The 21,696-nt window shown below is 40.4% G+C and overlaps 1 protein-coding gene across 12 annotated transcripts in view; it reads left to right on the forward strand.

Annotated features, from left to right (window-relative positions):
* Positions 1-6,147: 6,147 nt before the first annotated feature.
* The window catches only part of ANAPC7 (anaphase promoting complex subunit 7), a 69,492-nt gene continuing 53,943 nt past the window's right edge, over positions 6,148-21,696 (forward strand). For 4 of the 12 annotated variants that reach the window (XR_011420831.1, XR_011420830.1, XM_070220189.1 and 1 more), the window contains exons 1-8: positions 6,158-6,370; positions 10,173-10,359; positions 12,943-13,062; positions 16,935-17,046; positions 17,608-17,761; positions 18,536-18,678; positions 20,100-20,217; positions 20,791-20,987. Coding sequence is in view for 10 of the 12 variants with exons in the window: in XM_070220189.1 (XP_070076290.1) it covers positions 6,171-6,370; positions 10,173-10,359; positions 12,943-13,062; positions 16,935-17,046; positions 17,608-17,761; positions 18,536-18,678; positions 20,100-20,217; positions 20,791-20,987 (1,231 nt within the window). In the remaining 2 variants the exon portion in view is untranslated. Of the gene's footprint in view, positions 7,592-10,147; positions 10,360-12,942; positions 13,063-15,298; positions 15,366-16,934; positions 17,047-17,607; positions 17,762-18,535; positions 18,679-20,099; positions 20,218-20,790; positions 20,988-21,696 lie in introns of those variants that run through there. The other 8 variants (XM_001915547.5, XM_070220193.1, XM_023647173.2 and 5 more) reach the window with 8 other exon arrangements.

Consider the following 21,696-nt stretch of genomic DNA (forward strand, 5'->3'; position numbering starts at 1 on the left):
TGTCTCCTGAAGACTTCTCCTGGAACCATTATCTGGCTGTCTTATATGGCTATTTAAGTTTTTTTACATGGCCATAGGCCATGCCTATCATCATTGTAGCCCCCAGTGCCTGGGATGGTGAAGTGCACACAGTAGGCACTCAAATATATATTGAATGAGTGAAGATTTTTGAGGGCCAAGACAGAGTGCTTCTCACATAGTAAATACCTAGTAAATGTTTGTTGAGTTATTATGCTTAAATTTTCAAGTAGAGGGCCAGGATAAAGTCAGGATTTTTGTAAGACTGAGTTAGTTACAGAGCACCAGATGGATGGGAGGGAGAGAATACGAGAGAGGAAGGAGCTTGATTAGTGGTCCTGATGTAAGAGCTTAGCGGGTGTCAACAGGAATGTAAAAATAAGGTGAGATCTGAGAGACATTCTAAAAGAAGAATTCACTGCATTGGATTCAGCAGCTGAAGGTTAGGTTGAGGGTTTGAGTCCAGTTGACTTGGAAAACAGGAAGCGGTGCCTTTGATGGAAATAGGTTTGGTGACAATATACTTGTCATCCAAACTCTTGAGCTTGGAAGAGCATGCTATGATTAATTCTTCTGGGACAGTAGGCATAAGCTGGGATTGTCCCCAGCAAACTTCTAGAAATAGGTAATTGGGCTTGGAGTCCTTTGGAAGGGGAGTGGGAAATGAGTTTAATTCTGAGCACAGTGAGTGTGAGGGCCTGGGTGACAGCCCGGAGCAAATGGAAATACACATGAAAGATCAGGAATACTAATAAAGACCTGGGAGACAGCAGGTTCTAGTGGAGTTAGGAGATAGCCTCTGATCCCTGAGACAAACCCATAGTTAGGAACCAGCAAAGAATCGTCTAAGAGGTGAAGCAGAGGAAGACGTTGAGCAATGAAGCATGAGAGCCAGGAGAGGAATTTCTTGGGGGGAGTTGTTCACAGTATTAAGATCTCCAGAAAACTTTATTTTATGGCAGTTGAACTCTGACTGGGCAAGCCCTCTTGGTTTTTGCATTTGTGTGAATGAGCTAATCGCTCTAGCCTTGCTTGTCTGACCATCTCATAAACAAAATGCCAATCTGGACATCTTAGAACCTTAGAATATGTTACCTTGCTAGCCACTTTTACCAAGAAGAGAGAAAATCATTTGGAAAGATGGTTGTATCTATTTATTCCCTCCAGTTGTCCAAGCAAATTCTTTGTCCTGAAGTTACTTTCCCACTGAAAAGAAGGCTATCACTGCCAGGAGACACTTAAGGGATGTTAAGTAAAGTTTCCGTTAGAGCAATTTACAAGTGTTGTGTTCTTCCCCTTGTACAAAAGACAGATCTAAGAAAATATGTCTAACGTAGCTGGGAAAGATTTTCATTCTTAGGAGACTGCCGGACGTTTAGAAATTAACTTAAGTGGAGCAGAATATTTACATTTATGAATTGTTCCTCTGATGTATCCAATTCAACACTCCATGATAGCCATAGCACTCTGCATTTATGGCTCACCCTAAGGTTCGCAGACAGCTGTGCGTCTGTTCATGTCAGTTACCATCCTTAGGCCTCAGTTTCCTCACGCATAAAATGACAAATGAAAGTGAGGTAAACTCTAAAGTCCCCTCCAGTTCCAAAATTATCATTTTAAAAGATGATTCCACGAGAAAGAGAAGCCATTGTCCCCCTGGATATATTTGTGTGCCCCATGTTAGTTTAATGCTATACATGTCCTTTGAATAATATTAAAATCAGTATGATCTGACTTACGTTAGGTTAATGGATCCTAACCAAGCAATTTACCCCAATTTGAGTTAATTGATTTTAAAGAGAATTGTAAAAAAAAAAAAAAAAAAATCCAGAGGAGGTGGATTCTCCTTTGCCTCTTTATTTTTTCTTTATTAATATTTTGCTTCATACATTCTTTGTGTGGGCTTATCAACCCCACAGGTGTGTTTTAGCACTATTTCTTGATAGAAATTATAACTTCTTTCCTGCCATTTAGCCAGTGATGCTCTCCTTCATTCCTATCAGCACATAATGTTATTTCTCTCATCTTAGAAAACAAGTCCTCTCTTTATCTACTTCCCTCACTTGCTACTACCCGTTTCCTCCTTTCCTTTACAACAGGACTTCTCAATCTTGACATTTTGATGTTTTGGACTTGACATCAAAATTTATACATTTAAATTTCTGCTCCACTTTGTTGCGGGGGGTCTGTCCTGTGCATTACAGGATGTTTAGCAGCATCTCTGGTTTCTCCCCCTAGATGCCAGTAGCAACCTCTACCCTCAGTCTCCAGACATTGCCAAATACCCCCGAAGGTCAAAATCACCCCCAGTTGAGAGTCATTGCTCTGCAGCAAAACTCCTCAAAAGAATGATCTATCTGTCACATTTGTCTCCTCCCATCTTCTCTTGATCACCACCCCACTGAAAATGCTCTTGTCAAGATCACCAGTGACCTCCATGTTGTTAATCTGGTGGCCCTTTCGCATCTTGACCGCTCGCCAGCAGTTTCTATATATACAGTTGATTACTCCCACCGTCTTGGAACTGTATTCTTCATTTGGCTTTCAGAACACCACTCTCTTCCTTTATTCCCACCTCATTGGCAGTTCCTTCTCAGTCTCCTTTGGTTTCTCTTCTTTTCTCTGACCTCTTAATGGTGGGATGCCCTAGAGCTAAGGGGGTGCAGAGGCCCTCAACACCTAGAGAGCCAGTTGATACATTGTAAGGAATTTTGCTAGTCTGTTACCCCACTGGCAGTTTGCCATGGTAAGAGTATTTACACCACCATGGAAATTGGCAAATGCTACAAATCATGCCTTCCCCCTCACCAGTTGTTAAACATTTACCTGTTTATCAACTGCCCAGTCCTGAAACCTCTCTTCTACCTATACTCACCTTCTTGGTAATCTTATCCAGTCTCATGGCTTTAAATACCATCTCATTCTTTAAGAAATATTGCAAGGGAAAAAAGGAAAGAGAGGAGAACCTATATATTTTAAAAGACATATCAACCAGTTGTAAGAATGGACATTTTTTGGATCCAGATTCAAACAAACCAACGGTAAAAGAAAAATTATACATATACATTTCATACATATATGAAATAATGTGAATGAAGACTAGATATGGCTAGATACTTGCTCATACTAAGGAATTACTGTTGTTTTAAGTGTGATCATGGTACTGTCATTTTGTTTAAGTAGGAGTCTTCCTCTCAGAGAATACTGAAATATTCATGAATAAAGTTACCTGATGTCTGGAATTTGCTTCAAAATATTTTGGAGGGTCGGGGGAAGGTGGGGAGTCTGATGAAATAGGATTGGTCATGAGTAGACAATTGTTGAAGCTGGTTGATGGGTTCATGTGGACTCAATATTTCTCTATTTTTTTTTTTTTTTTTTGAGGAAGATCAGCCCTGAGCTAACATCTGCTGCCAATCCTCCTCTTTTTTTGAGGAAGCCTGGCCCTGAGCTAACATCCGTGCTCATCTTCCTCTACTTTCTATGTGGGACGCCTACCACAGCATGGCATGCCAAGCAGTGCCATGTCCGCACCCGGGATCCGAACCAGCGAACCCTGGGCCACCAAAGTGGAATGTGTGCACTTAACCACTGTGCCAGCATGCCGACCCCTAAAAATGTTTCTTGAGTCTATGCATGTTGGTTTATTCCAGGATCAGTGAATATGTGACTTTACAATAAGATGTCAATCCAGATATAAACCTAACTATATTTTGCATTTATAGTGTAGTGTGGAGAAGGTAAATTGGTGACTCACTGTCATGTGGCTTATGGATGTGTTTTTTAATAGTTTCATTGAGGTATAATTTACATAAAATAAAATTCACCCATTTTAAGTGTACAATTCAATGATTTCTTAGTAAATTACAGTTATGCAGCAATCACCACAATCCAGTTTTAGAGCACTTCCATTAACCCTAAAAAGATCCCTCTTGTTCATTTGTAGTCACTCCACATTCCCACCCTCACCATCAAGCAACCACTTATCTTTCTGTTGCTATCAGTTTGTTTTTCCTGGATGTTTCATATAAATGGAGTCAGAGATGATGTGATTTTTTTTGTTTTTTTTTTTACCTAGTGTTATTTTTAGCATAATAATTTTGAAATTCATCCATGTTGTTATCAGTAGTTTGTTCTTTTTTTTTTTTTAAACGTTTTGCTGAGTAGGATTACACTGTATGGATATACCACATTTAGTTTATATAGTCATCAGTTAGTGAATATTTGAATTGTTTTCACTTTTTGGCTATTATTAGATGTGATATTAATTATGAAATATTGTAAATGTAGAAAAAAGTATAATAGTAACCATTTATACAGTGTTTGCTCTGTGCCAGTCACTGTTCCAAGTTAGATACAGTGGTGTATGCAGCATGTTTGACACCTAGAGAAGGTCAATTTTTACACCCTCCCCCCCTTCTTTTTTTTTTTAGTAAACTTTATTTTTTAGAGCAGTTTTAGGTTCAGAGCAAAATTCAGCAGAAGATACAGAGAGTTCCCATAAACACCCCTGTCCCCACATATGCAGTCTCCAGACGATAACATCCTGCACCAGTGTGGTACATTTGTTACAACTGATGAACCTGCAGTGACACATCATTATCACCCAAGTCCACAGTTTATGTTAAGTTTCTCTTGGTGTTGTACATTCTATGAGTTTTGACAGATGTTACATGTATCCACCAGTAGAGTAGCATATAGAATGGTTTCACTGCCCTAAAAATCCCCTGTGCTCCACGATTCCTCCCTCCCCTCTACCTCCTGCCAACCACTCATCTTTTTACTGTCTCCAGTTTCATCTTTTCCACAATGTCTTATGGTTGAAGTCATACAGTATGTAGCCGTTTCAGATTGGCTTCATTTCACTTAATAATATGCTAAGTTTCCTCCATGTCTTTTCACGGCTGTGCTCCCATGATTGACAAATCTGTTTATACTACTTATTGAATGTGAATATGCAAAGATGATCAGTTTTGATAGTCAATGACAAGTTTGCAGAATTTAAGGGTCAAAACCAGAAACTGTATATTATTCATTTCTTTATTAATCCAATATGTGGGATAAAAGTTTTGTTTTTTAAGTACATTAATGTAATTTAAAAGTATTAATCCATTGCCTTTTTGTACCGTAATATTTGTTTTATTTTTCATTAAAGTTTTTACTGGCATCCTTATTTAGATGAAGTTTAATAAAATAATATTTTCACTGTTTGTTTTCTGGCTATTATTATTAGTCCCTTCATTTCAGGATTATTACTGAAAGCAATTTTTTTGTAAAAGAGAGGGGGTGATCAAGAGAATGAGAAAATAAGCCACAGACTGGGAGGAAATATTTGCAAAACACATATCTGTTAAAGGAGTGTTATCCAAGATATACAAAGAGATCTTAAAACTCAACAGTAAGAACACGAACACTCTGATTAAAAAATAGGCAAAAGGTCTGAACAGATACCTCACGAAAGAAGATATACAGATAGCAAATAGGGCTATGAGAAGATGTTCAGTCACATGTCATTAGGGAATTGCAAATTAAAACAACAATAAGATACCACTATACACATATTAGGACGGCTAAAACTCAACGTGGTCTTTATCCACTCTGAACTGAGTGAACTTACCCTGAGTCATATCACAGGGTAAAAACAGGTCCTTTTTCCACCCAGGGCGTCCATCCAAAGCTGAAGCCAGAAGCCCACAGGTACGCACACCTGAGGGGAGGAGGCGTGGCACCTTCAGCCAGGTGCGCGAGAGCGACGGTGCAAGCGCTCAGGACTGCCCCTGGCGCCTGATTAAAATATTTAATGCCAGCTGTTGAGGATTCCCCCAACCACCTACTATACTCTTATTTATAATTGTCCATTTGTTTTTATTAATTTGTGAGACGCAAATTCCTCTCAGACTCATTTCAATTGAGCATATATTCAAACTGAGGTGCCTTTTGTCTCCAGCCTATTGTAAGCCCTCAATAAAGTTTGCAGCTTAGAATGATGATGCAACTTTTGCTAACAAAACCAAAAATCCCCAAAACCAAATCATTCCACCTCAGAGGGACCTTAGGGGAAGAAACTGAGTTTTGGGGTCTTTTTTTTTTTTTTTGCTCAGGCACTTCAGTAGTTGCCTATTTTCCCGGGGGCGGTGCTGCATGTGGACCCGATGGACCCCGGCGAGGCCGCCATTTTGGAGTCTTCGCTAAGGATCCTTTACCGGCTTTTCGCGCCGCTGTCGCCGCTGCCCGCGGCCTTGCCGGGCAGGATGAATGTGATAGACCACGTGCGAGACATGGCGGCCGCGGGGCTGCACTCCAACGTGCGGCTCCTCAGCAGCCTGTTACTTACCATGAGTAATAATAACCCGTGAGTTGAGGCGGGGAGCGGCCGGGGCTGAGGAGGAAGCGGCGCCGGTTTGGAAGCGGGACCGCGGGGGCCCGGGGCGTGGCGGGAAGGAGCGGCCGCGGGCCCAGCCGCAGCCCCGCGCCTGCGATGGCCTCGGGCTGGGTCCCCGCGTCGTGCCCGGCGCTGGGGCGCGCTCCCTGCGGGGGATGTGAAGGCGGAGGCTCTGAGGACGACCCTGGCGGGGGGTTCCCCAGGCACCTGTCGCCGGGCACAGCGAATGTCACATCGCTGGGCTGACTGTTCCCTTCCCGGCTCCTGGTTTTGTCCCTCCGTCCCCCATCTGAGATTGCTCTTCCCCTCGAGTGTATCCGGAGGGTGCACTTTCTCGTCTCGTCAAACCCCTCCCAACGGAGGCTCCCTTGATGGGCGGGAGTGGCGTCTTTTGAGGACTCGCAGGGCCCTTTTCGCGGTTTCAGAGCCGCCGTCCATTGAGTCTTAGGGCGGAGGAGCCTTGCGTGCCCGTCGCTGCCCTGCTTCAGTTTCTCCGTTGGGCTTGAATTCACGTTCCTTCGCGTGGCCTACCAGGCCACACATTCTTCTCCCCGACTTGATCCTATCTACTCTGCTGCCTGTGCTCCAGCCTCCCCGGCTGTTCTTTCTGTTGCTGGAACGCGCCAAGCTCGTTCTCAGCGCAGGGCTTTTGCATTTGCTGTTCTGCTTGGGAGTCCCGCGCCCAGGGCCGCCTCCTCTTTTCGGGTGTCAGCTCAGATCCCTCCTAGAGAACTCTTCTCTGTCAGAATTGGCCCTAACCCTTGCTGTCCTATCCCTTTGCCCTGTTTTATGTTCTACATCCCTGTTTTTTCAATTGAGGTGTAATGGACATGTAACATTGTATTAGTTTCAGGTGTGCAACGTAATGATCGGATATTTGTATGTGTTGCGAAATTATTACCACAGTAAGTCTAGTTCACTTCCACTATCACACAGAGTTGCAATTTTTTTTTCTATTGTGATGGGAACTTTTAAGATCTATATTCTACATGACTCTTCCCCCCCACCCCCACCCCGGGAAGATTAGCCCTGAGCTGACATCTGCTAATCCTCCTCTTTTTTTTTTTTTTTTTTCTGAGGAAGACTGGCCCTGAGCTAACATCCGTGCCCGTCTTCCTACATGACTGTTAACACTTAATGAAGGCAGTGCAGTCCTGTGTGCAGTAAGCATTCACACGTCTTTTGAACGTGGTAAGGAAGTGCATACAACTTGAGGGAGGTGAAATACTGTCCTATTTCACACACGTCTGGATTTTGGTCTTGACTGTAAAGTGTCCCTTCTGACCCACCACAGTTTACTGCTTCTAAATGGGTTATAGTTAAATCTCCTACTCGGTGGACGCATTTCCATTTGGCCTGCTCTAGAAGCTGTCTGGGTCAGAAAGGAAAGGCCCCTTTCCTTAAGTGCCTGAGATGCAGCCGCTGCTCCCTGTTTCTTTTCCATTAGTGTGCTTTTGGGCCTCGCTACGTGAGACCCATCATTTTGCCACCATTCACCTAGTGTTGACGGTGAGGAGCCTGGTCTCTGTCAGCCTTCTGTGTTTATTCTGGAGTCTTTCACTTGGTTCTGAGTGATTTGTCAAGGCACACAGTTTGCACCGTTGGAAATTTATACACCAGTTAGTCATTACTCTTCGTCCTGGAAGATGTTACAGGATAGTTAGAAGCAGTTTGATACTCGGACTAGACTTAGTTAGCCCTTGCTGCTTCATACTAGGTTAAACTAGCAGTTTCGCAGCTTTAGGAGGCATTTAAATTCTGATCTTTATCATTTATATTTTAAATTTCTTATTGAATTGGCAATATACATGGTAGAACAAGTTCAAACAGTACAAAAGGGGTATGCAGATAAGTGTCTGTGCCTGAGTTTTGAAGCTCACCCCACCATTTCCCTTCTTCAGAGGCAACTATTAACAGTTTCTCATGTATCATTCCAGAGGTGACTTATGCATGCGTAAGTAGGCATGTATGTTACAATATGTAAGTATCTGAATGCTTTCTCTGAGTGTAGTAATATTTTCTATCAAATCTTATTTCTCACTAAATACATAGAATCTCAGAGTTGGAAGACATCTACCTGTACTATAGCTTTGTCCTTGACTTTCCTTTGTAACTTTATATCCAGCGTTTAGCCTACCTCTGCTTTTTTTTAAGACAAAATTCACATACAATCGAATTCATCACCCTTTTAAAAAATACATTTCTGTGGTTTTAAGTATATTCACAGTGTCGTGCAACCATTACCACCACTGTTTATTCTAAAACTTTCTTTTATGCTGAGGAAGATTTGCCCTGAGCTAACATCTGTGCCAACCGTCCTGTGTTTTGTAGTATGTGGGCCACCAGCACAGCATGGCTGCCAACAGAGCCGTGTAGGTCCATGCCCGGGAACCAAATGTGGGCCGCCAAAGTGGAGTGCACTGAACTTAACCACTAGGCCGCCAGGGCTGACCCCAAAACATTTTTATTACCCCAAAAAGAAACCCCGTATCTGTTAGTAGTCATTCCCCAATCCCACTCTTCCCAGTACCTGGCAACCACTAATCTATGGTACCTGTTCTTGAGTAACCTTCATTTGTTGAGAAATTAACTATCTGCAGAGTTCTTTGACTCTGACTTTCCATTTTAAGTGGCTGTAGCTTTTATCTGTCAAAGACATGTAAACTGCTCAATTTGGGGAGGAGTAGGATTGGAGATTAAAAATGAATTATCTGGGGCCGGCCCCATGGCTGAATGGTTAAGTTTGGCACACTCCACTTTGGCGGCCATGCTTTGGATCATCAGTGGCCACGCTGTGGCAGCGGCCCAGATGAAAAATAGAGGAAGATTGGCATGAATGTTAGCTGAGGGCAAATCTTCCTCAAGCAAAAAGAAGAAGATTGGCAGTAGACGTTGACTCAGAGAAATCTTCCTCAGCAAAAAAAACCAAAAAATGATTGGTGGCCAGCTTCTAGGCAGTTATAACACTTGTGAGCAATATTCAATGTTAAAGAAAAAGTTTTGAAACATATTGGTTCCTTTACACTATCCTTAAGCCCCGAGACTCAAGGAGATAAAAATTTTTATAGTGCAAGTAAAGTTTACTTTTGTGTGTAAAATTTAAAAAAACCACTTTCTTCAAATTAGGCTAATCTTCTTCCTTTCTATCCCACTCTATCTCATTGGCCTATCCTATTCTAGTCCCATACTTAAGTATTTCAGTATTCTCATTTTCTTCAGTATTTGAAGAGTTTTCAGTTCCCTCCAAACCTCTTTTTGTTCAGCACTTTCCTAAAAAGGATCCAAAGTGGTGAGGTTTCTCTTTTCCAGATTCTTCGAGCCTTCTCTGGTAGTATTAGTTATTGTGATTGTTCTCCTTTGTGTGTATTATCCTAAGAATTGAGGTTAAAATAAAAGAGTATAGATATATATCAAACTATTAAATTAAGAGAGCTTGGGTTAAAGAAGGGAAGGAAAAGATTTATTACATTTCTCTTTGTATGCTATATTATTGAATTTGATTTAGAGCTATCATTACTTTTGTAAGTAAGTAAAGGAAAAAAGCATATTAAAACAGAACAGTTTAAGGTAATTTCTTAAACGTGTTGACCATGTTAGCGTGGACTACAACTCTCATGCCTCTTATTTTAGAGACTAGTCCTTAAGGTACGTTGACTTTTGTAAACTGTCATTACACAAGGCTTTGTGCTAGGCTTATATGGACCCTAGGGAGGGTGCTCTTGTAACGTTTCAAAGTAACCCATGTAGGGGCTATACTTTCTTTGTTTTCTAGTGAGTTATTCTCCCCATCTCAGAAGTACCAGCTTTTGGTGTATCACGCAGATTCTCTTTTTCATGATAAGGAATATCGGAATGCTGTGAGTAAGTATACCATGGCTTTACAGCAGAAGAAAGCCCTAAGTAAAACTTCAAAAGTGAGACCTTCAACTGGAAATTCTGCATCCACTCCGCAAAGTCAGGTAATTGGAGATAGAAATGTGAGAGAGACTGAAAGAATTTACAAGACTGCTGATTAGATGTTGAAGATGGTAAAGTAAAAAGTAATTTTAAAGGGGAGCTGACTGGAGAAATAAAGATGAAAAACCACTTAGATGCAAGAATGTATCTAAGCAAACATTAAGGGCTAAAAGCAGAATTCACTCCATGGATAGATCTGAAAACGGAATTAAACATGAATTATTTGGATTCTAACCAAGTCATGCATTGTTCCTCCCTTTTATATAAACAAAATTCAAAATCTAAAGTGTCTTTGTAAGTTTAATGAAAGTACAACTGTTAAAATGTAAGTCAGTTGTTAGAACAGTAAGTACCTAGGGAAGGAAATTTATGGGAAATAGTCTAAGAATTCCTGCCAATTTTGGTTGCTTGATAAATAAATAAAGGGAAATAATTTCACTGTTTGATGGAGTCATCTCATTGCTAGAAATTAACCCTAATAGCAGACTCACAAGAGGATTACAGGATACATAACTAAGGCTGCTTGTTGCAGCTTTGTTTATAATAGTAAGAATTTAAAACAAAAGTGTTCATCAGTGGGGTCTAGTTAAATTATAATATAGCCGTAAGATGGAATATGATGAAACTATTAAAGAAATGAAAAATGAGATGCAGGTATATGTGCTGATTTGGAAAGAACTGTATATATTAGTAAAGAAAATAAGGTTTGAAGCAGTGTATCTAAACTTGTTTTGTCTAAAGGGGATAGTTTATAGAAGTATAAATATATCCTGATAGATGCCTAGAATATGTATGGCTAATATGCCATGAAAGACTTAGTGTGTAAAGGAAATGAATTTCACAGTGGAAAGCTTTAGGAAGAGGGGAACTTTTACTTTTAAAGTTGAACTTGTCTTTAAATTAAACATACAACTTATATTTATTTATTTTTGATTGGCACTTGAGCTAACATCTGTTGCCAATCGTTTTTTTTCTTCTTCTTCTTCTCCCCAAAGCCCCCCAGTACATATTTGTATATTCTAGTTGTAGGTCCTTCTAGTTGTGCTATGTGGGATGCCACCTCAGCATGGCCTGATGAGTGGTGCCATGTCCATGTCCAGGATCCCAACCAGTGAAACCCTGGGCTGCCAAAGTGGAGCCCGCGAGCTTAACTGCTTGGCCACGGGGCCGGCTCCACAACTTATATTTAAAAAGAATGTCAGTAGAATGAACTGGGAGTGAATTATAAGTCATGTTTTTTCTGCTTTGTATTTTTCCACATTAAAAAAAAGACACATTAATGTAGTTGCTTTTTTTTTTTTTGATTGGCGCTGAGCTAACATCTGTTGCCAGCCTTCCTCTTTTTTTTTTTCCTTCTCCCCAAAGCCCCCCAGTACATAGTTGTATATTCTAGTTGTAGGTCCTTCTGGCTCTGCTATGTGGGACACCACATTTCAAAAATGGCTTGATGAGTGGTGCTAGGTCCGCACCCAGGATCTGGACCAGTGAAACACCAGGCCACCGAAGCTGAGCACGTGAACTTAGCCACTCAGCCACGGGGCCAGCCCCAGTGTAGTTGCTCTTTTTTTTTTTTTAAAGCTTGTAGATCTTCATCTCGTTTTATTTCTCTTTTTGTAAAACATTTGTTTTTTGTTATTGAAGAGCTGATTGCCTGGATTTTCTGTTTTTTTGACACTGAATTGAAGTCATGTATATCATCCATATAGGATCATTCATAGAAGTAACTAACTTTTTTTGAGCATTCAGTATGCTAAACACCATGCCAAACCTTTCATGTGAATTAAATACATTTAATCTCTAAGGAATTTTTTAAAAGTTGATATATAATTCATGTCATAAAATTCACAATTCACTGGCTTTTAGTATATCCACAGAATTGTGCAACTATCACGACTATCTAATTCCAGAACCTTTTCATCACCATAGAAAAACCCGGTGCCTGTTATCTCCCCCTCCCCAACCCCTGGGAATCACTGACTTTTCTGTCTGTGTAGATTTACCTATTCTGGACATTTCATGTGAGTGGAATCATCCAACACATGGCCTTTTGTGTCTGTCTTCTTTTACTTAGCGTAGCGTTTTCAATGTTGATCCATGTTGTAACCTGAATCAGTTCATCATTCCTTTTTATTGTTGAGTAATATTCCATTGTGTGGTTATGCCATGTGTTATCTGTTAACTAGTTGATGAACATTTGGGTTTCTACTTTTTGTCTATTATTAGTAATGCTAGAGGCCAGCCCCATGGCTTAGTGGTTAAGTTCAATGCGCTCTGCTTCGGTGGCCCAGATTCACCGGTTCAGATCCCAGGTGTAGACCTATACCTCTTGTCAGCCATGCTGTGGTGGCATCCCACATATGAAGTGGAGGAAGACTGGCACAGATGTTAGCTCAGGGCTAATCTTCCTCAGGGGAAAAAAATACTGCTGTGAACATTTGTGTGTAGGTTTTTATGTGGACATATGTTTTCAGTTCTCTTGGCTGTATATGTAGGAGCAAATTGCTGGGTCGTGACTGTTTAACGTTTTGAAGAACTGCCGTACTGTTGAAGTAATATTTTGAAGAGATGTTTTCGTTGCTTCTTAGTGTCTTCCATCTGAAATTGAAGTGAAATACAAAATGGCTGAATGTTATACGATGCTAAAACAAGATAAAGATGCCATTGCTATACTTGATGGGATCCCTTCAAGACAAAGAACTCCCAAAGTGAGTTGAATTAACAATTTGTTACATATATTTCTCCTCTCCAGTTCCTCCAACCCTCTTCCTCTATGTTTTCTCTATGCATTAGGGAGTCCATCTGAACATTTTACTCTTGACTCTTAATTCTCACTTTGTTCCCCTGTTAATGAGGTGAGGGTTCAGAGAGATAGAAGAGTGAGTTTCTTCTGAGACCCTGAATGTTCAGTGGATGAAAATGGTAGCTGGAGAACGATACACGTGCTTATTCTTTGTATTTCTCTTTTTTTTTGAGGAAGATTAGCCCTGACCTAACTGCTGCCAATCCTCCTCTTTTTGCTGAGGAAGACTGGCCCTGAGCTAACATCCATGCCCATCTTCCTCTACTTTATATGTGGGACACCTGCCACATCATGGCATGCCAAACAGTGCTGTGTCCGCAGCCGGGATTTGAACCAGTGAACCCTGGGCTGCTGAAGCAGAACGTGCGCACTTAACTGCTGCACCACTGGGCCAGCCCTTATTCTTTGTATTCTTGCTGTAGGAAATACTGATTTGCAATACACTTCCAGGTGGCAACAACGCTTTTTTAGAACTTCATTTTTTGCATTCTGTAGGAATGCCCATTTGATAATATGAATGGTTTTATTAATCCCTTTGTTTTCAAAATCAAGACTATAAGATCCTTGTGTACTTATTTGTGAGGGGGATATGTATTTGTGCTTGATTTGGCAACATATTGTAGTGAATAGAATACCTTCAACTGAAAAGATCTGGTGTCTTGTCTGAGTTTAGGACAAAAAGGTGTGTGCAGTGTGGACTTGGGCAGGTTACCAATCTGAGCAGTACTTTTTTCTTATTTATAAAATGAGGGTAATAATACTTTGTCTGCTTACTCTTGGAAAAACTAAATAAGTTGATGTATGTGACAATACTTTAAAAAGTACTATTCTGTAAGTAGTGTTATATTGGGCATCTTTGATTACAGTTTTTTTTCAAGTCTAGTTTAGAAGAGCAATAAGAATCGTTGTTCTTAGGATTGAATTCATGTCACTAGTTAATATTCTAACATATACTCTCATGTCACCTGCCTTCCTCACTTCACTGAAAAACTGTGCAACTTATGCTTAACAATAAGGAGTTTTATGTGTAAGATGTCTGTGTACATCCTCTTGCCCTTAAAAGGAATCTAAGCAATAGGGACCTGGTGAATTTAGTTAGTGTTTTTTCACCCAAGTATTGCTGAGTTTTAAAAGTAACCAGTCAAACTTGATGAGAATGTTTAAGCATCTCTTCATATTGAGGATTTATTTACTGTTTTTTTAGTTTTTAAAATTAAGCTATTTCCCCAGTATATTTTATGGTGGTGACTGCCTTTAAAAACATTTGGAAGCATCTTATAGACTAACCTGTCTCATAATAAGCTTGGATGCTGTATACTAAATTGTGTTCCGTACCCTATGAAAGTCTTACCCAAGATTAATTTTTTTTGCGTATGAAGAGTGTCTTCCTTTTGGAAGATTTTTTTATTCTAAACTGTGAATGATACCTATTCCTTATCTTATTGTGAATGTACTATAATTTCCTTCTTAATGCTTGAGAGAATTTGTAGACATTTTTTGAAAATGAGTAATGGCAAAGAAGCTCAGCTTTGTGGTATCCAACACTTTAGTGTTTACAGCCGTCATTTTAAGAGGGACTAGCAGAATCTGTATTTATTAGGAGTACATTTCCTTCATTCTGTAGAGGTTATATCCAGGAGCAAACAGATATGTGCCTCAAACATAAACCTTTGATATTTACAGTTTTTCTTTCTTGTCGGTTGGGGAGTTAACTGGCTTCTCAGTCTGTGTAAAGGACAAGGAAGTGAATCACAATGCGTCTAAATGAACATCTGTTCGTGTATGGTAAACACCGCCACACATTTCTTCGTATTTTAAAGGAAAATGCCAGTGTGAGATTGTTATGTCTTGGTAAATCTTCAACTTTTAAGAGTAAACATACCACTTCTCACTCCATTTTTAGAAAATGATGACTGCTTGTGTTTATAACTGGTGGAATATGGCTTTATGATGTTCCCAAGTAAGGATCTGTATTAAAAGGTTTGATTTTCCCACTAGGTAGTACTCAAAACTCATTCTTTCAAAGTGATAGATAGTTTAAAGGGAATTTTCATATTTGTTGAGACAGATGGTCTGTCAGTCATAGTTAATAACAAGCAGTCAAGAAAGGATCTTAAATTTAACCTTTTATTCTTTTCAAGTATTGACACCAATACTGGAGTTTTCCTTGAAGTACCTTCTTTTGCATTTTCAACATAGCCTAAAATGGTAAGTCTGAGGCCAAATGAAAAATAGTCTGGGGGCTGACCCGGTGGTGCAGAGGTTAAGTGCACACATTCTGCTTCTCGGCAGCCCAGGGTTCGCTGGTTTGGATCCTGGATGTGGACATGGCACCACTTGGTACGCCATGCTGTGGTAGGCATCCCACATATAAAGTAGAGGAAGATGGGCGCGGATGTGAGCTCAGGGCCAGGCTTCCTCAGTAAACAAAAGAGGAGGACTGGTAGTAGTTAGCTCAGAGCTAATCTTCCTCAAAAAAAAAGAAAAAGAAAAAATAGTCTGATTGGTAGTATTTCATTGTTTCATTGTTTGAATCAGTATGGATTAATGCCATACTAGATCGTTTTACATACTCTAAGTCCCTCAGTGGACAGATGCTCTTCCTCCAGAGACACTCTTTTGAGTAAATATCTGGCATACCAAGCTATAGATCATTGACAAGATTGAGGATTGGCTTTTTTTTCTTTTGTGTCCTCATGTTGACTGCTTCCTCAGGTTAATGATCTGACAAACACTGTGTTGCATTTAAGGTCTATCAATTTTAAATTGGGATATTGTGTTTTTCTCCTTGTAATATTAAGATCATTTATCCCTTCCCTCTAATTTCTTTGGAACTTTTAGATTTTCTCAAGTTCTCCCTGTTGTGCTTTTGGGAAGAGTTATTTTAATAGAGCTCAACTGAGTTACATATTTGAACTGTGCTGAAAATGCATTCACTGGGTTTAAATAGTGTAGCTAGTCTCTGGATCATTGTCACCTCCAGGGGTCAGTTAAGAGTGTGGTTTTGGTAGCATTACTTTGATGAGTCAGACAGTATGAATGGGTCAAAGCTTTAACCATTAGAAAGGCCAGAGCCTAGTTGCTGGACTGATTGTCAGAGAGAAGCCAAGTATGTTACGTCTGTGTTTGTCATTTCCTTTTTGGGGAAAATTCATCTCATTTTCTTAACTAGCTATGTTAAGAATGCCTCACTTTCTTATGCCTTGATATTAATTGCATTTAAAATATGTAAACTTGAGCACTTCTAGAATAGTTTATCCTCTGTCTTAAGATCAAGAAAGAATCAAGGTAATTAGAATTCTGTAACATTTCTTTTTTTTTTTTTTTTAAAGATTGGCACCTGGGCTAACAGCTGTTGCCAATCTTTTTTTTTTTTTTTCCTGCTTTATCTCCCCAAACCCCCCCGTACATAGTTGTATATCTTAGCTGTGGGTCCTTCTAGTTGTGGGTTTTCTGTAACATTTCTCAAATGAATGTTATTCCCATTTCCAGAAGCAGCATCTTCGGTCCAGCTGTCACTGGACCGTTTGGTTGGGTAAGTGAGAGGAATTTGACTTTCCTCTTAGAAATGAGAGGACATAGGAAAAGCAAGAGTAGTAGTGTCCTATTTGTTTGAAGAATGGGGTTGGTCTTTGTTCATTTCCACAGAGCTCTGGGTAAATTTTCCAGTAAAAAGTAGAATGGTAGCTGGTAATAAAAATCAGGACTTACTGATGGTGAGATATTTTATATGCAATATATGTTTATCTTACTGTCTTTTGTTTTTGTTTGTTACAGATAAACATGATGCTGGCAAACCTGTACAAGAAGGCCGGTCAGGAGCGCCCTTCAGTCACCAGCTATAAGGAAGTGCTGAGGCAGTGCCCATTAGCCCTCGATGCCATTCTAGGTGCAGATCATTCTCTGCCTATTTTCAGGGAGTGTTTGCTAAGATAGCAGTTCTTTTTTTTTTTTTAAGATTTTATTTTTCCTTTTTCTCCCAAAGCCCCCTGGTACATAGTTGTGTATTTTTAGTTGTGGGTCCTTCTAGTTGTGGCGTGTGGGATGCCATCTCAGCATGACTTAATGAGCGGTGCCATGTCCATGCCCATGACTTGAACCGGCAAAACCCTGGGCCGCCGAAGTGGAGCGCACAAACTTAATACTCGGCCACAGGGCCGGCCCCAACTAAGATAGTAGTTCTTAATCTTGGCTATACAGTAGAATAGCTTTATTTTTTTAAAGGTTACCCATGCCTCACGCCCAGAGAGTGATTCAGTAGATTTCTATTGTCATGTATTCTTTCCCTGATCAAGAGGTGTTAAATCATGGTCATTCTGTCATGTGCGTCTTGCTTAGACTGGGGAAAAGGCTGTCCTGTAGCCTAGGGAAAGGGTAGCCTATTACTTCTTGCCTTGTGGAAGAGGGGTGCTGTGCCTCACCTTCTTTCTCCTGCTTTCTATTGGATTAGGTTTGCTCTCCCTTTCTGTAAAAGGTGCAGAGGTGGCATCAATGACGATGAACGTGATCCAGACTGTGCCTAACTTGGATTGGCTCTCTGTGTGGATCAAAGCATATGCTTTTGTGCACACTGGTGACAACTCAAGAGCAATCAATACCATCTGGTGAGAGTCACAGAGTTATTTCAGTGTTCTTGAGGCCCTTTTCTTGTATAGAGGTTTTATGTCTCTAAATTAGCAAAACAGAAGAGTGAGATGCTTATCTCTTGGTGTTGCAGCCTGTTGTCCCAGGGCTTCGATAGTCTCTTAATGTACTGAACGGTCCCAAATGTAATAATCTCTGCTGAGGACCTGTTAAATGTAAACTTGGACCAAGTTCAGCTCTGTACTTAGAAAAGAAGTAACCCTTGCAAAGCAGACTGCCTTATTGTGTCGTTCTTGAACTTGGAAGAACATCTTTTTGGTCGTCCCAGAAGCATAGTTTATTGCAGCATCTGTCCTGGGTTGCCTCCTTAGGACTGGGATTTTCTTTCTAGTCAAAGTAAAGTTCAAGGACAAGAGACTGCTTTTTGTGTTACGCAGTCATTTGGTTGAGTAATAAATAGCTGTCACTCGTGAATGACCATATAGACACTGTATTTAATGCCATATGCTGTATACTGTCCTCTGAAAAATTGAAGCCAGAAAGTTCTTTGTAGGTAATGAGAGAGATTTCTGCTTTATTCTGTGTGTTGTTATCTTATCCTGTGTAACTTTTTCTTTTCAATCATAAGCTCACAGTAAGAAAATCTAGTTAGTATACACAGTTTATTTTAAATGGTTTTTTACTACGAAAACTTTCATACACACAGAAAAGAAGATAGTACCTATATGCCCACCCAGATTCAACAAATAAGGATTTGTAATGGATTCTAAAGTTTAATGTTTAATGTCTTAAAGTTCACTAGAGAAAAAGTCCTTATTGCGAGATAACGTGGACCTCCTGGGAAGCCTAGCGGATCTGTACTTCAGAGCTGGAGACAATAAGAACTCTGTCCTCAAGTTTGAACAGGCACAGATGTTGGATCCTTATCTGATAAAAGGTAAGTAATGCTTGGGGCAGGGTGGAAGTGGCTTGAGGCGGATCAGAGAAGACAGGGAGGAAATGTGACATGATCTTCTGATACCATTTTTCATAGATCTGTTTTGTAAAATTTATTACAGTAGCCTTTTACATTGTTTTAGGTCCTGACACATCTCTAACACTTGGGTAATTCCATTTTAAGCAGTTGTTTTTGCTTGAATTTAAGTGTCATCTTCCCACAGATCATTATTTGGCTTTTTTTCTTCTGAGAGGGGTCATAGCTCCTCCTCAGGATTTATGAATTTATGATTGCCTGACTGGGATTTGGACGGCATCCCCAGAGCCAGGATACCCTTTTAGGGAATCTAGCTTCACTGTGTCCTTAGTATGGGTAAAAGGGAGCGACAGCAGATACTAAGAAAAGGGCAAGGTGACTAAAGGAAGTAATTAGGAGTGAGAAACAAAAGATCATTGATTTCAAAGAAGAGTGTAGCTGAAAGGGTAAGCCATAGGGACTTCCAAAGGGTGACTGTTGAGTGACTGAAGGATGCATGCTTAGGAATAGTAGTGGGAAATAAGATTGGATAGATAAGCCAAAGTCTGCTTGTAAAGGCCCAAAAATGGCCAACAGAAAAATATGACCTTGTGACAGTAAACAGTCTTGTAGATTTTTAAGGACGAGAATGACAGAGTAGGGAGATGAGGAAACAGATCCAGAAAGATGATTTCATTTGCGCAAGGTCTCCCTCGTGTCCAGTGCTTATTTCTCTTCGCCAAGTTGCCCGTGCCCAAGATGAAAATGGTGTTTTAGAAATATTAGTTTGGCAGCTTGGAGTTAGAAGCTCAGACGCACGTCTGGGGGCCAGCAGGGCATGTTACAGTAATCTTCGCTTGAGAGGCTTTTCCTGGGAATCTGAAGGGATAGCAAGGATTGGAGGTAAGAGATGGTGACAGCGAGCATGGAGCCTTTTTTATAGAAGATGAGTGAGAATAAGTTGGAGAGGGCTGATCTTAAATGTATTAGACTCCAGAAAGAACTAAATGCTTTTTCTGGAATAGGCTAACTTTTTCTGAGACTAACTGGCATTATTAAGTGCCCTGTCTGTGCCTAGACCTCTTGGAAGAGAGAACTTATTTGATGCCTTTTTTGGACTTTTTCTGATTATGAGTTAGGATAGCTGTGTATCATGCCACAGGATGTAGGGACAAACAGTTCTTGAAAATAACAGGCTTTCAAATTGTGAGGTAGGTCCTTCTCCTTTGCTTTTTTAAGTTTTTGGATGTGTTTTATCTTTTTATTAGTTATTTTGTAGGAAACTGGTTGTGCTGGTGGGAGGAGCTCATGATGGTGGAAAGGGCTCAGACCCTCTGGGAGCTGGGGTCTCAGCGTCTGCCCTGGTGCTGGTGCTGCTCTGCTGTAAAGAGCTGCTTCCTTTCTAGGCATGGATGTATATGGCTACCTCCTGGCGCGGGAAGGGCGGCTGGAGGATGTGGAGAACCTCGGTTGCCGCCTTTTCAATATTTCTGATCAGCATGCAGAACCCTGGGTGGTCTCTGGGTATGTTTATGCTTTCCCTTTTCTCCTTAGTTTTCAGTAGGTTCTTTAGGAAATCGTGGTTCCTCCTGAATAGACTGTAGGTTGAAAGCACAGGTTTAAGAGATAATCAGACTTGGATTTAAATCATGGTCTGTCTATGACTTTGGATGCATTATTTACCTTTCTGAGTCTGATTTCTCACTTGGAAAATGAGGCTAATACCCCTGCTTCATGGGGTAGGTATTAACTGAGATAGTGAATGTGTCATGCTCAGCACTGGAAGCCATCAGTGAAAAGCTTAGGAGCTGCTGCTTTGTTACTGACCTGACTTTACAAATTCTCTGTATGTGTCTCATCTGATAACACAGCCAGATGATCAAGTTCTTTTCCATAGTTTTCCCCTCCAATATCAAAGATTTCCCCCTTAAAAATAAATATTTAGTAGATTTTGTTTGTTCTGTTTTTTCACTATCTTAGGTTAAAGCTATAGGTGTGGTTTGTAATAAGGCTCATGTAGAGGGCCTTCTTGATGATTTTTGGATGAAGTTTCTTTATATTCCTCTCAGACAACTTCTGGTGGTGTTTTTTCTCCAGGTGTCATAGCTTCTATAGCAAACGCTACTCCCGGGCCCTCTATTTAGGAGCCAAGGCCATTCAGCTTAACAGTAATAGTGTTCAAGCTTTGCTACTTAAGGGAGCAGCACTCAGAAACATGGGCAGAGTCCAAGAAGCAATTATCCACTTTCGGGAAGCTATACGACTTGCACCTTGTCGCTTAGATTGTTATGAAGGTAAGATAAAAAATATAGATGAATAGTGTGAATCTGTAGGTGTGGTGATCGCACTGAGATGGAAGGTTTTGTTGGACCAGCAGTTCCCTAACTTTGTTGTATTTTAGAGTCCTCTGGGGGAGCTTTTAAAAATCCTGATGCCAGGTCACTTAATACCATTTAAATCGGAATATTTGGGGTTGGGAAATAGGCATCAGTATTTTTTGAAGATCTCAGGTAATGCCAGTGTGCAGACAAGTTTGGGAACCAGTGCACTAGGCATGTTAAATTCGTTAAGGACTTTTACTGGACTTTTCACTCTATACTTTCAGAATTCATTTTTCTCTCTTTTTTTCTTTTTTTTGATAAGAGAGTAGTTGGTGTCGTTTTTTTGTCCTTTTTTTTTATTTTTCAAACATGGCCCACTCATTAATGTGACTCTGTCTGTGCTAGCATTGTGCTAGATTGCTTGGTTATGTCTTTGTTATTTTCCAGTTGTCTTACCTTGGGTCAGAAAGATTACTCATAGAGTAACTTCATATCCATATGACAGTGTTGGTTGTGGGAACCAGTCAGTTCATTGTGAGCTGGATCCAGAGTGGGCACAATCAAGGTCCAACTTTGTTTTGTTATATACTATTTGAAGTTCACGTGAACTGACCCTAGAAGTTCAAAGGAGCTGTGCCAGCTCCAGCAGCATTTGGTGACTCGGTCACAGACGCTAAAATAA

This window comes from Equus caballus, chromosome 8, assembly GCF_041296265.1.
Source record: "Equus caballus isolate H_3958 breed thoroughbred chromosome 8, TB-T2T, whole genome shotgun sequence".
In the NCBI taxonomy this organism is placed as follows: domain Eukaryota; kingdom Metazoa; phylum Chordata; class Mammalia; order Perissodactyla; family Equidae; genus Equus; species Equus caballus.